Below are 15,657 nucleotides of genomic sequence, written 5' to 3'. Positions count from 1 at the left end.
AGCTTCAATCATAATACAAGCTAGATTTTAAAGTTGGTTTCATCATTATCTAGATTATTTTTCTGGAAAAGGTTTTATACTGTGATATTTATTTATTTTGATAATAGTAGAAGTAAAATGAAATACTGTCTAGAAGGTATAGAGCCCTGAATAACATATTCCGTTCATAGACAAAAACATAACAGTAGCCCGATTCAGGAATGAAAATTAACAAAAAATATATTTTAATTTTCATGGGACTTTTTCAAAGACCTAACAATCTGCAATCTTCCTTATCTAGAAGTATATAATTATATATATATATATATATATAATTATATATATATATATATAATTATATATATATATATATATATGTATATATATAATTAGCGATGATTTAGGTCTTAGGTCTTTATTTCAAACATATAATTATATTTTTGTCGCTTGAATTAGACCATATCTTTCTCACTTAGGGTATCTCAAAAGTGTAACGAATAATTGTTCAATAAAACAACATGACCCCAGTATTAATTTATTAAAAAATATTTCGATAATTTATTACTAAGCCAGCTAGTTCAATATCACATTAGAATTATTCGTTTTTTTCTACAATAATGACAAATTGAAGTGATATGTCACAATATAATAAAACTAAGTGTCTACGAGTTATTTTTTAAAAAAATAAAACATATTTGCTTGTGAACTCGCAATAAACCGATATTAAATTTTATTGATCCTAAAATAACAGACGTTTTAAAATGATATCAACATCAAAAATATAGATAATAAAAGAATAAATGTCATTTTGCAATTTATTTTTTAATTTCCTTACAAAATTGCCAGTTCACACGCCTAATCACAAATACATTAAAAACTTTAAAATATAAAATAAATATGTACTATTAAGCTACGATAATATAAAAATATTGTTCGAAATTTTAAATGAGCCGTTTGAGTTTGTGTCATGGACAGAAGAAATATAGAAATAAATATTTAAAAAAAGAAAAGAAGCATGAAGGTATAAGGTGTCAATTAGTATTTTTAATCTGTCAACAACTAATATTATATTATTTATATATGTTTTAAGGCAGTATTGTCTAGTTTCTTGAGAGCATTTATTTTTATCATTTGTCCAGATGAAGAAAGTATACATACACGTTACAAATATACTTTTTATATCTTATACCTACAATTTCATTTATATTTTGTAATTTTTTTTTTATTCAGAGAATTTCATCTATTTTACTAATTTTAAACATATTTTTTTCTAAACCTACATAACGCAATAAATCTAACTAGAAAATTAAAAAGACCGTAATTCATTGTTCCCTAATTTTATTGCTATTACATTTTTAATTTTTAAAATTTATTTATTATTAAAATTTTTTTTTTTTTGTTGAATATTGGCAAAGATCTGAAAATATAATCATTACACAAGATATTTTAATTATACGAAGCAAATCTTCAGATTCCAGTCAATATATCTTTTTTTATTCATTTTTCGATTTTCGTGGACTTTCCATTACCGCATCTTAGATGTCAAAGAAGTCAACGACAGATACTGAAAAATAAAAAAAACATATTGAAAACTACTAAACATTTGTTTATTTATATATACTGTATATTCTAAAAATTTATCGAAAAAGCGTCGAAAAAAATTGTCCTTAACACACACACACTAGTAAAGTGCTATGACGTTTGACGAGTGACAAGCGCGGCTGCCACGCACCAAGATAACAAAGATGGCGGGTTTGTTTTAGTTCTTTTATACAAACACTCTATCTATAGAAATAGTCATCAGCACCAAACACTTGGACCTTGGAGTAGCAAAAACCTTTATTAAAAGTATAACATCACGCCTTATTAGCTCCATGTACGGGATATTCTCAAGAACAGATAATCTGATTAAAAAAAAAACACTGGTAGAAGACCTTAGTCGAGAGAGCTATAGGGTATCAATTATATTTATATCATAACATTTTCTTTATTCATAAACTGTGTCCGTGCAAAGCCGGGGCGGGTCGCTGGTATCCAGTATTGTTACCTGTTTGGTTTATCAGTCGATAGGCTTCCGGCAATTGGGGCATGTCTGATGCTCCTGCAACCATGGTAAGATGCACTTGGTGTGGAAATTGTGCGTGCAGGGCAGCGACATTATCTCCTGATCGCGGAGGACGACGTCGCAGCAGATGGAGCACTCCTCGAGCGACCATGAGCGCTCGCGGCTTGAAAACATAACATCATACATTAACATCCTGTAAATTTCCCACTTCTGGGCTAAGGCCTTCGCTCCCTTTGAAAAGAAGGTATGGAGCATATAGCACGCTGCTCCAATGCGGGTTGGTGGAATACACATGTGGCATAATTTCATATTATTTAGACTTAGATTTAGATTTAAAAAATATATATTAATTTAGACACAAAGACAACAGCCCATATTCGCCCATAGTCCAAAAAATGACGTATAGAGTTGGGGTTATACTACTTTCGCGTAATTAAAAATAGTTTTTAATCGCATGCAAATAACAATCTACTTATTAATAATAATATAATTATTATTATCATAAATATAATTACGTTTTCCACCACTACCATAACACAATTTACATTTGAAATAAAATATAAATTGTAAAATAAAACAAGACGTGAAGTTGTCTATATCTAGCGACTCGACACTTGATTGGCGGTTCAGCGAGCAACTTCACCGTGTAGTTTCCATGTCTGCGCGCGCGCATCATAATAATTCACTTATCGTATCATAACGCAAATGACGTATAATTTCAAATATCTAGATAGTAACGCTGCCTCGTACTAAACAACATGCTCGGTAAAATAACGTAAATATCAATTATTAACAATATACTAACTAACACGTCTGTTTAGATACGATTATCAGAAGAAAAACAAAGTCATTCCATTCGAAGAAGGAATAAAGATAAACAAACCTTAGATTTACGTATTCCACGCGATTCGCAAATAGCTCAGCTATACTGTGCGCTATTAACAGTTCTTGATTAATATATCTTTATTTAATATACGACACTATTCTAGTAAACTACTTATATCAACTATAATTTTACTTTCGAAAACAGCGTCATCGACATTCAAAGCGCCATTTTGAATATCATAGACTATTCGAGCTCTCGACCAACGGTATCGCGTCAATTCGCTGTCAAATGTTGTTTATTTGGCCTTTGTCCTCTTGTAGTTGCAACTATACTAGGGTGAGCCCGCGTCACGCCCCGCTCTTCTCAATCCGATAAGTATGCTTATCAGTGCTAAAATCTGCACGATATATACAATTTCATTTGATATAAAACCCGCTGTTAACGTTCCGCCATTTGTGGAAGGGAGTAAGTTACCTTTAAACTTCAACCTTTCTTATTTTGGCAAGTGCTGAAATAATTATATAATATTTGGAAAATATATATATAATCATTGAAAAGCCTCAATCCCTATATATATAAAATAAACTCCGCCCGTCGCGTCTGTGCGTGTTTAACTCCAAGATTACTAAACGGATTTGTAAACGGTTTTCACTGATGGACGAAGTGTTACATGAGGAAGGTTTACGTATAATGATTATGATGTTGTTTTATTTGACAAACTTTAACTTTTGAATTAAACAGAGATGTATATCTACTATCTGTGCCCGCGACTTCGTGCGCGTTTGAATTAAACAAAAAAATTATTGTCGTAACCTAATTTAATTCTTACATATATACATATATACATCAGCCATCTGCCAGTGAAAGTCCCTGCAAAATCGGTCAAGCCGTTCCAGAGATTAGCCGAAACAAATAGACCGAAAAAAACATATTATGATTTGAGTAAAAAGCGGTTATTTTAATATTACAAACAGACACTCCAATTTTATTATACGTATAGATTAACTTGGTATCTGGCAATAAACTCAGTAGTTACTATTTTTTAATACTCAAAAGATATAAAGTTAAGCTATTTATTTATATACATATAAATCTTCTGTACGTGTGTAACTGAACTCCAACGGTTGGACGGATTTCGATGTCTTTTTTGGGAATTAGTGTAAGTACCTTGGCTTAAATTGGAGCCGGTAGGTTGCAATAAGGAAGCAAGTATAATTCTGAATATATTCATATATGAAATGAATTTTATATATTAATATACTTAGTACGTACTGTTCTAAATATATCGAACTTTTGAAATAAATTAAGAATTTTTTAAATTATATTTTATTATTTTAACTCATAACACCCCTCCCCCGCACCTCATCACGCAATCAAATATTTTATATACCGTTGCCTATAATATACCGGAAAAGCTTTCGCAAACTCAAGCAATCAAGGCTGCGGTCATTGAACTGCGGTTGTTTACGCGACTTTATAACATGGAGGCTGTTTCTTGCTTCTGTTCCTGATATGCAAGACGAGCGTTAAATAAACAATAATTAAACGAAATTTGACAGAGAGTGCAATTTCAGTTAAATTCTCAATAGAGAGGGGAGCCCTTAGCCCAGCAATGGCACAGTTTTAACTGTTACTATGTAGACGTTAATTGCCGTGCAAAGTCGGGGCAGGTTAATGTATATTGTAAAGCCAAGAACGTCTTCTTACCGAGAAGGCTGGTTTTTGGATATGTCGCATGTATGTAATTTTTCAATGCATACCACGAGAAAGGTGAAAATAGAAAATAGAACAGTTACGATGATTTTATTGTTCCTGTTTCGCGCGCGATACCTCAATGACCATCAACGGTAGGCAAAAAATGGATAGAACATAAATTTCAAAGCGTATTTGAAGCAACAGAAAGGTATCATATCATAAATCTCGTATCACGACGCACAGCCGAGTAATCGCAAAAAACCTAAATTCAACCAAATTTTCAAGATGACGACGAACGCACATAGGCCGACAACTTTAAGTTAAGCCTTTCAATCAGCCTTCTCGGTTCATTTGCGTTTCCAAATATATATAATGACTGGACTAACCAAACTTTTAGCCAAGCTGAAACTAACAGGAAGACGTTCGGGGCTTTACAGTCTACTACTACAACAAACTACCCCGACGTCGCACGGGAATAAAGGTCTACATAGTAACAGCTAAAACTGTCCCATGCTGGGCTAAGGCCTTCTCTCCCTATTGAGGAGGAAGGTTCTGTTGGTGGATACACACGTGGCTGAATTTCATTGAAATTGCACCCATGCAGTTTTCCTCACGATTTTTTCCTTCACCGAGCACGAGATGAATTTTAAACACAAATTAAGCACACGAAAACTCAGCGGTGCTTGTCTTTGAACCCGCAATTATCGGTTAAGATGCACGCGCTCTAACCACTGGTCCATCTGGGCTCAGAAGGTCTACATTTAACGTTTCAATTGTAATATATTTAAACTCCATTGGTTCACGCGGCGCCACTAAAGCTAGTCGCCATGAAGTTTTCCGACATCTTCAAAAATCGTCGTCATATTGCAGCCAGTTTACTCGAAGACCTTAATAAATTATACAACTGAACCTTTCCCGTGAATCACTCCGACCATTGGTGAAAACCGTATGAAAAACCGTTCGATAGTACCTTTAACGTGATCAGACAGACAGATAAACGCGGCAGGGCAACTTTTGTTTAACTATATATGTAGGGATTATAAAAAAAAATTTAGTAATAATACCATCAAAGACGAAAATAAATTCTAAAACACACATATATAATTTAAAAAAACCACAACAATTGCATTCCATTAATATTAAAAAAAATTAAAAACCTTATAATTTATACCTCGGCCAAACTGACACATTAAAAAAAATCACACTCATGCAATCTATACACACAAAATCCAATCCAAATGGACAATCATTTCTGTTGTCTATCCTTGTAGTCAACGACTAACTGCCTCTTTTGTCTATTGGCTAGATATAAGGTCTCAGATCCAGAGCTCCTGGGTTCATACCCTAAGTCAGGCCGACAAAAAGCTAGTTCGAATTTTCGATCGAAAAATTACTGCCTGGAGTCTAGAAATTGAAAGTGTGTGTACTTCCGTGCCTCGATGCCGTAAAGCCGTTGGTTCTGCGCTGGAACTCTTTCCGCGCACTTCTGGACTGTAATATGTCCTGCTTAGTTGGCTGGTCTATCATGAGAGGGACGACGACGGGTTCAGATGATAGTATGTATATATAGAATGATATATACATATAAGTTACTAATATATATGTTACTGTAAAAGCTCGAACTAAGGTAAATCTTAAGATTTTCCAGTAAAACCTAAGATTCACCGACACGAATTGGTAAATGTAAGTATTTATTATAAAGGGACGACTTTTTCGGACTTTTACCATTCCAACCTAACAAAACCTAACATGTAAATCCTAAGATTTACCAAGTGAATGATGGTAAAAGTTCGAATCTCAAAGTTTTATTGACATTTACCATTCGTAATCGGTAAATCTTAGGTTTTACTGGAAAATCTTAAGATTATTTGACTAAATTTATTCTTTAAATTTCTTACCTATAAATTTTGAAATCTGTCTCACAAACTACTTGTTATTTAATTAGTATAACAAAACGCATCCATATATATATTTTAGTCTTAAGTTAGTTGTATACATTCTAAATACAATATTGTTGAACTATTTATTCCAACGGAAGGAGGAGTAAAGATAAACTAAGATTTACATAATCCACCCAACTTAAAATTATACACCAAAAACATTTCTTTATTAATATATCTCAGTTATAATACACCATTATTCCAATTGACTACTTAAACTTTGAACAATGACGTCATGTCAATAGAAGTTAAAAGTAGTTTATTTAACTTCACCCGCCATTAGAATGGACTAATACAAATCATTCAATTATAATAAATATTTATATCTTACAATGCTTCATTATCGCGTGAGTTGAATTGATTGTTTCTGTAATAATAATTATTATTATTAATATAACATAACTATTAATATTACATACCTTTTATGTGTTGGTTACTTAATAGAAATTTAAGACATACTACTGTAGGTTTAAAATGTAATTTCTAACCAAGAAGTTTTTTTTACATTACATTTAGCAGCCTGTAAATTTCCCACTGCTGGGCTAAGGCCTCCTCTCCCTTTGAGGGGAAGGTTTGGAGCATATTCCAAGACGCTGCTCCAATGTGGGTTCGTGGAATACACATGTGGCAGAATTTCGTTGAAATTAGACACATGCAGGTTTCCTCACGATGTTTTCCTTCACCGCCGAGCACGAGATGAATTATAAACACAAATTAAGCACATGAAAATTCAGTGGTGCCTGCCTGGGTTTGATCCCCAAAATCATCAGTTAAGATGCACGCATTCTAACCACTGGGCCATCTCGGCTCAAGAAGTATTAACAATTAATAATTTAAATGAAAAGAGCAATGAGGGAAGCCTTCGTCTCATATAATATTCATGGACAATGACTATTTATTGTAGTGAAAGTTATTCAAAATATACATTATAAAATGTAAAACTGTCCGCTGAGAGTATACATTCCTGACTGTTCAATGATTGAAGATCTTCGTGCCACTGGGTACACACTGAGATATTCTACCAATCAACAGCAAAACCGAGCATTGTTATGTATAAGTTGGAAGGGCTAATGTAACTACAGGCTCATCTTAGTTCCCAAGGTTAGTGTAGCATTGGTGATGAATGGTTAAGATATCTCACTGTGTGAATGACTTTCGGTGTGGTTGGTGACCATTTACCATCAGGTGACCCTTTTCTATCCTTCATATTATATAAAATAAAAGTAATCTGCCTCCTAAGTTACCTCTACTTATACTTAATAATATATGTTATAATTTTATGCTAAATTTAATTTTAAATAAATAATGTCAACTGTTTATTTTTGTAGCATATAAGCCAAGCAACCAACATCTAGAATGCATAGTCTCTGTGGCCGGGTTCTGATTGTCAATCAAATTTCTACTAAAACCCGTTTCAAATGAATTCACTGAAACTTTTTATCAAACTGAACGCATTTCAGTATTAAATATTCCCAATTTAATTAGGTATTAGTTATATTTTCATTACCTCTGATCCCTCTGTTGTGACATAAGTAAGTTCCGAGTAAAATTTTCTATGTAACTCCTTGACAATGGTTGTTCATAGCTCGGATAATCTAAGGACGTCGTTACATCCCATTCAGAGAGTTCAGAGTCATTTAATTCATTGCTAGACGTGATTGTGTTGAACATATCGGATTCATCACTGTCGTCATCATCAGACATACTTCTAGAGGTGTCTGTGTTGGATTGACTATAACTACTTTGACTCTCCGAGAAGCTTGAATCGTTACTTTCGAATGTTTCATTTTCTGAATCATTATTATTAAAGCATTTACATGTAAAACTATCTTCCAGTATGCTCGTGTCAGTAGTACTGTGTTCTGAGAGAGTGGTATACGAATCGTCCGATATATATATTGGTTCCTCACGTACATGCCTTATATAATAATAATGATGATGATATGGAAAAAAAAATAATGACCATGAAATGGTGACCATGTTAGCAATGTATAAATCATAAGAATTAAAAAAATCGTAATCATAGAATTAATGAGCATGAAGTTTAATTATTACATATTATTAGTTTTTTATACAATAAATAAATGATATAAAATAAGCAATTTCCTTACTGAACTTAAAAGAATATTAATGTGGAAATTGTTAAAGAAAACAGATTTTAATGTATGCTATATGCGTGCGAATTACGAAATTGGAAGTTAACGTTAACACAAGCGTGACATTTGTTACATTTAAAAAAAATTATGAACCACTACACTTAATTTTATAATAATATATTATAATAATTGAAGAGTTAAATATTTAATATTAATTTTACAATTTAAATTTGAATGAACAATCTAATTAGACGACATGACGTATTATTATAAAATTATATACTTACAAAGTGTGGGGAGAATCGCACGTCCAGCCCTGCGCGGTAGAACCCGCAGCTGTTGGATTTTCTCTTCCTTTGTTGATGAAGTAATACAAGGCAGCCCCAATACCGACGCCTATAGTTGCGACGACGGCAAAGCCTGTCCCAAGTCCACCTTTCTCTTTTTCCTTATCCTCTTCACGAAAACTCATTGTAATAGTATTATTTTTTTAATTGCGTTATAATCTCTGAATACCTCCGTGCTATGAGTGATAATATTTTCTGTTTATTTTTGACGTTGCTACATGTTGCCATTACAAAAATAAAACGTATTATACAAATATATTCCTTTAACGTCTATTCTAATTTGGTAAATAGACAAGAATTATTGCATGCTATGCAAATAAAATAGATGACGTTATCATATTAGTATTACTATCGATCTCATTATTTGTTACGCTTACAGTTTGTTTAAAATCTAAATCTGTTTACTTATTACAATAGCAATACTGCTAATTTTATATTCTGTGATAAATGCAGTTTCTAGAAGGGGAATTACGCAGTTTTATACAAAATTATATAACACAAAAGTGTAACTCCCCTTTCATAGCTTGCTTGTTTCTTATATTATAAACTCTATCGCGTTGTTTGTTAGTTACTAAGATACAGATAAATTTTATCAATAAGCTACTAAGTGAGCGTAGGTGGCAAAAACAGATGTAAGTACTCAAATATAATGTCCTACTATGTTTTCATGTGATATGATTGTAAGATAAAGTTAATTTTATGATATTATCTGTACTAATATTCATTTATTTTGGATAAGACAAAGAAAGACCTAATAAGATTAAGAGTTTTCTTCTTATTTTTGATCGGTTTTAGTTTATTTTTTAAAAATAAAAAAATAATCAGCTCTCAAGTTAGCACCGACTATACATTTTTTGTTTTTTATATTCGGATTAGTTACTCATTTAAAAAACAGTTAAATAAAAAAATAAACATAATCAGCCTGTAAATTTCCCACTGCTGGGCTAAGGCCTCCTCTCCCGTTTGAGGAGAAGGTATGAGCATATTCCACCACGCTGCTCCAATGCGGGTTGGTGGAATACACATGTGCCAGAATTTCGTTGAAATTAGACACATGCAGGTTTCCTCACGATGTTTTCCTTCACCGCCGAGCACGAGATGAATTATAAACACAAATTAAGCACATGAAAATTCAGTGGTGCCTGCCTGGGTTTGAACCCGAAATCATCAGTTAAGATGCACGCGTTCTAACCACTGGGCCATCTCGGCTCCTAAAACAAAAAACAGTTATTTCTGTGTTAATATTTTACATGATTTTGTTCTTTATTTCTTTTTAAATTAAAAACAAATTGTCTATCTTTCATGTATGTTCGTTAACTTCACGATTTTTCACGTGCTTAAATTGTGTTTATAATTTATCTCCTGTTCGGCGGCGCGGACGTGTCTAATTTCAACGAAATTCTGCCACATTTGTATCCACCAATCCGCATTTAGGTAGCGTGGTGGAATATGCTCCAAACCATCTCTACAAAGGGAGAGAAGGTTTTAGCCCAGCAGTGGGAAATTTACAGACTGTTCTGTTGTTGTTCGTCAACCGTTCATTGTGCTTCGATTATAGTAACATATGTTCGTCCATCGTAACATTTTAATTCAGGATTAAATGATTTATTTAAATACTAAAAAATTATATTTCTGTGCTATCGCTGCGCGTCTATGGAACTGCGCAATCGTTACAAAACGCTTCCCTTCCCAACTGATCTTTTTCAACTTTACAGCCCTGAAATGACGTTATTCGCTCATGGTATGTCAATCGGCATCGCCGTAGCTGTCACATTGGTTGTCGTGATGTTCGAGTTCTGGCAAGATCGGAACGTACCGGAACCACAAGATGCACGCGGAAGACGTCCGCCGAGGAGAAATTGAATATTGCCACAAGAAATATTTATGGTGGTGAGTTGAAATTGTCTCTTAACATCTATATATACATATATAAAAGCGAAATGAAACTCACTGATTAATCACGAAATCTCAGAAACTCAAGTGGCTCCCCATTCGCCTTCGCAGGAATACTCACATTTTATCTCTTCTCTATTCTATTCTTTTTAATCCAGCGACACCCTTCTATCTTAAAGAGCGTTTCACTCTCCTCAGGGAGACTCATAAGCGCGCTCTTCGCTCGAATGAAAATTTAATTCTCTCCATTCCTTCCCACTCTTCTTCTTATTATTCTAAGTCCTTCACTGTTGTAGCTTCTCGACTTTGGAATTCATTACCCATAGCTATAAGACGCGCACAGTCGTTAGCCGTTTTTAAAAGTATGGTTAAGGACTTTTACTTGTCGCATTAAGCAGTCGTTGTCGTTGTTAATTTTTTGTTCTGTTATATCTCCTTTTTTTTTTTTATTATATATATTTTATGTATTTATTTATGTAAATATTTCTTATAGTATATATTTATATTATATATATTTATTGTTATCTGTGTATTGTGTTAACATTTTTATATTATGTATGTATTTTATTTTGACTTAAATTAGTGTACCCTTCCCATATATGTAAATACTATGATCCTCTGCCCAAAGGTTGCCTGGAAGAGATCGCTGCTGAGCGATAAGGCCGCCTGTTGCACCTCATGCAACTTTTTGTTTCAATATTGTAATTTTTAGTTTTAAGTTTGGGTGCAATAAAGTATAAATAAATAAATAAATAACTACTAACTTGAAATTTGGGAGGTGGAACGCTAAGAACGGATTTTTCGAAACTCCAGCCCTAAGGGGGTAAAACGGGGAGTAGAAGTTTGTTTTATAAACTTCGCAGTTTCAGCTAGGGTTGTAAAAATTAGTCACTTTAACCGATCAAGTAGTAGGTAGTAATTAGCATTTGTTAATACGTATGGAAGTACTGCTACTATTGTTAATTATTAAATTAATAATTAAACTAACTGCACTTTTGACATATTAAAAAAAATTGCTTTGCAATACCGGGAATTTGCATTTGTTTTTTTTTATTTATATTTATACATATTTGTTTTGTTTCCAAAAATGTACAACAACTAGGAACATATTTCAAAGCAACCGAAATTAAAATGACCACAAAGGACGCTGGTGGAAATTCGTATTAGAACAAAAGTTAATTATTAAAACAATAATATTGATAAGTAACCAGTGTTAAATCGTTTTTATAAATCAGAAGAAAAAATGAGATTTAAAATAATACTTATTTTTTTAAATACATTTTTGAAGTTGTATTTTTGACTTATTTTAAAAAAAGCTAAAAAACGTGATAACTCAAAAATGGTTCACTTTTGCATAATGCATATGGGGCTTAAAATTATCCCAAATAGTCACCTCTATCACCTCCTAACGGGAATACGTCGAATTACCAATAACCCTGAATATGTATATATTATTTCCTGCCTGGAAGTCAACAAGTATTTGCTGCATGCTTTTGTATCATCAATATAATCTTGTATTGAATAATATGCGTTTTTTATTAAAATATTTTGTGTACTTGTTGCAAATACGAGAGACAAATACAAGGGTATGTTGAAATACCAAATCACGACTTTATTAAATAATCAACAAAGTTCTTTTTCTTTTCAGATGGTGCATAATCGAGCAATAATAATGTAGCTACATTATTTTATATTGGAATAATGTAATATGATTTCGTTTTACATATTAAATTATGTAATATAATAAGATTTTTAATGTATCTTATGTAAACTATACTATATTCGGCTTCGCTCGGGTGCAATGCTGATACGAAATATACTACAGAATGTCTCCATACAACGGTCACGGCTTTATGTCATTAGACAATACAGACCGCTATGTCCTTGGATTTTAAATTTGTAATATCTTCGAAAATATTCATTTAAATTACATGCTGTAAAGGGCCATATTGATCCATATTAAATGCATATTGTATTTAAAGTATTTAATTGGATAAGGATTAATGCTGTATTACTCAAAATCGCTTCGTAAAGTCGTTATTTCTTGTTAAAAGTAAAGGATAAAAAATGATTATTGTAAGTTATCCCTAAAATATAGACATAAACCATGGCCTCTTTAAGACCTTTTAAGGTGTACAATACTGTAGTACATTATTTTGATCTATCTCGTAGGGTTCAGCCAGCGTTTGCAATGTAAGCTCAAAACGTGTATTTATTTACATCACATTAGATATTAGATATAAATTATCAGTTTATTTACTGTGCATTAATTATGCATATCAACCTACCTTTTAAATCAGTCTTGTTATTTTGGGTTATCCCTAAGAGATACATATACCATCGCGGAGGTTTTTGTAGACGTTTTAAGGTGTACAATACTGTAAGACATCATCTATCTCGTTAGGATTCAGCCAGCGTTAGCGTAATAATATGTGTTTATTTCAGACATCACATTAGAAACCTCTAAAATTATCAATATTTCTCTTATATTTAGGTTATAGTTATTATACAAACATATCTTATGAATCACTCTAAAATACGTTACGTAATTTTAAAGATCTAAGCATACACGGAGATAGACAGCGTGAAGAGACTTTATTTTATTCTATGTAGTGTTTTAATAATATCGTTTAATCCCAAAATAAGATCTGAGAATGAACACCACAGCTGAGTTGGGACGAGTTAGTATCTCCTGAGTATCATATTGTCTCTAACACTCGTCTACCAGTGTAGCACGAAACGGAAAATTATAAATGAAACTCAACTAAAGTAGAACATTTTATTTATTAATATCTTCGAAGAAATATATACACGTGCAGCTCAACACTCGACGAAACCGCAGGCAAATCAAACAATCTATACAATAAAAAAGAAAAATGCAATAATGACAATATCCCACGTCATTCGTATTCGTATATTTTTCTCCGTTAATCTGGGTCACGGGCAAACCATCGCTGAGAGAGCTTATACATGACAGTATCATACACACTCTAAATATACAGAGCCGTATTATCTGTGGAACTATTACGGTTGGAGGTTGTTGGTTGGTTGTTATCAAACATTTCATAAATGTTGCAATCGATAAATTAGTACTATAGAGTATTATTCTACCGTATAGGTCCATAATATAATTTTTTGATTTGATTTGATATCATTCCGCAACAAATATTTGATAGAAAATTGCTATTCTCTAACCGTAACAGCCCCAAAGGACTGGTTTGTAATATTGGCGCCATTTTGAAACGTCAGTCGGTCTGTCATCTGTCAGTTTTGTTGTATATTAGGAATCGGTTTTTTTACTCTATCGACAATATAATTCAGACATTTCGTTAAACAACTATGCCTCTTTATAATGTGATTTATTGCATTAGAAAAAAAAATAACAAATTTACCGTTTATCTTTAATCTGTGTTAATATTTAATAGCAACACTGAAACAGACAGCGACGATCCCATACATGAGGTAACAATAAATTCGATCCTGACACATTTACTTGGTTTAGATCTCAGATTATAAATCACGGAGTTCTCGAAAAATTATAGTAAAGCAAAAGCGGATACAAATTTCCGGTAGTTTGTGCAGTAACTAACGATTTTTACGTCATACGTCAATAATTAATTGTGACAGCACTTATGACGTGTCAACAAAAATACACGTCGTTTCCCGCTTTTTATTCACAATAATGTTCCATGCACTCCATTTGCCTTATGTTTTGTAAACTGAGCTTTATATATTGTGTACAGAAATAGGTACGTTATGCAATTAATTTCTTTATTTTTTTTTGTATGACAACACTGAAGGTATCATCTGTTTCGTATTGGCTTAAAAACTGTTTCGTTCTCTGCTATATATTTTTTCTAATTTTATTATTGCTTGTTTCCATTAAAGTCTTTCTTAAAAGGTGGTAAGATTTCATTTCAAAAATACTTGTATATCCGTTACTACCAATGAAGCCAAACAAATTTTCTGGCTAAATCTTAATACCTAGATCTGATGCTCCATAATCGAAATGATCTATAACACAAAAGTATATAAATAACGTTAAAAATACATTATCAGCGAGCATTTTTCAACTGTTTTTCTTTTTAATTGTAAATAAAACTCGATAACGTGCGCGAAAGAGTTAACGCATACGCCCAATATAACAGTTCTAAGACTTTTGCTTATGTTCTTGCTTAGATAAAGTGTTACATTCGTGATCCATTTTAAAATGTGTTATTTCATATTTAATAAATGTTTGGAATAACTTTAGGTAACATACATAATTAATCACATCGCCTTGAGCTAAGCGCTAAGACTATTTTTCGTAGGACGAAAAACTACAATATTTTATTAATGAAATTGTCCCAAAATTTAAAAATAGAGCAAACTTAAACCGCTATCGATTAATTGAAACACTGATACAATGTAACAACAAATCCCAAAGCTAGACCCACACTTGTGAGATTTAATCTCAAGTCTCGCCGCGGCTTAACCTTTAAACTTTTTTTATAAACTTTTAGTCCAGATCAAGTCGAAAAACAGTTTTCTCAACAGTTCGATCACTCTCACAAACATATTTATCGAAAACGAATATAGGATTCCAATCAGTCCTTGTCACGGGCACCAAGCGTGATTAAACCGGGTATTCCCCATATTCAAATTAATTCTGCTTCTTTGTCAAAATTTGTTACCAAAAGTTCTGAAATGTAAGTTGTATAAACAATTCTATATCCATAAGGTCTGTTCAATTTAAAAATTAATTATCAGCCTTCGAAACAAATACAACAGGAGTAATAATTGTAACATAAAATTCTGGGGTCAAATTTCTGTTGCT

General features: G+C 32.5%; 1 protein-coding gene across 1 annotated transcript; it reads right to left on the bottom strand.

Moving 5' to 3' along the window:
- Positions 1-502: 502 nt before the first annotated feature.
- On the bottom strand, positions 503-9,163 carry LOC113393709 (E3 ubiquitin-protein ligase RLIM-like). Its single transcript, XM_064219829.1, has 5 exons — positions 8,889-9,163; positions 8,013-8,423; positions 6,837-6,872; positions 2,027-2,207; positions 503-1,543 (listed from the first exon to the last, which is right to left on the bottom strand). The coding sequence occupies exons 1-4, from the start codon at positions 9,071-9,073 to the stop codon at positions 2,039-2,041; spliced, it is 801 nt and encodes a 266-aa protein (XP_064075899.1). The 5' UTR covers positions 9,074-9,163; the 3' UTR covers positions 503-1,543; positions 2,027-2,038.
- Positions 9,164-15,657: the final 6,494 nt, after the last annotated feature.

This window comes from Vanessa tameamea, chromosome 29 (genome assembly GCF_037043105.1).
Source record: "Vanessa tameamea isolate UH-Manoa-2023 chromosome 29, ilVanTame1 primary haplotype, whole genome shotgun sequence".
NCBI lineage: Eukaryota > Metazoa > Arthropoda > Insecta > Lepidoptera > Nymphalidae > Vanessa > Vanessa tameamea.
Note: the sequence above shows the minus strand (reverse complement) of the source record. Positions and strands in the feature narration are given on the sequence as shown.

What these genes read in the sequence shown, in the direction of transcription:
- LOC113393709 (XM_064219829.1), bottom strand. Translation starts at nt 9,073, where the DNA reads ATGAGTTTTCGTGAAGAGGATAAGGAAAAAGAGAAAGGTGGACTTGGG. An exon ending in TCACAACAGAGGGATCAGAG is followed by an intron (nt 6,873 to 8,012) that starts GTAATGAAAATA and finishes TTATTATTACAG; the next exon opens with AAACAATCAATTCAACTCAC. An exon ending in TCACGCGATAATGAAGCATT is followed by an intron (nt 2,208 to 6,836) that starts GTAAGATATAAA and finishes TATGTTTTCAAG; the next exon opens with CCGCGAGCGCTCATGGTCGC.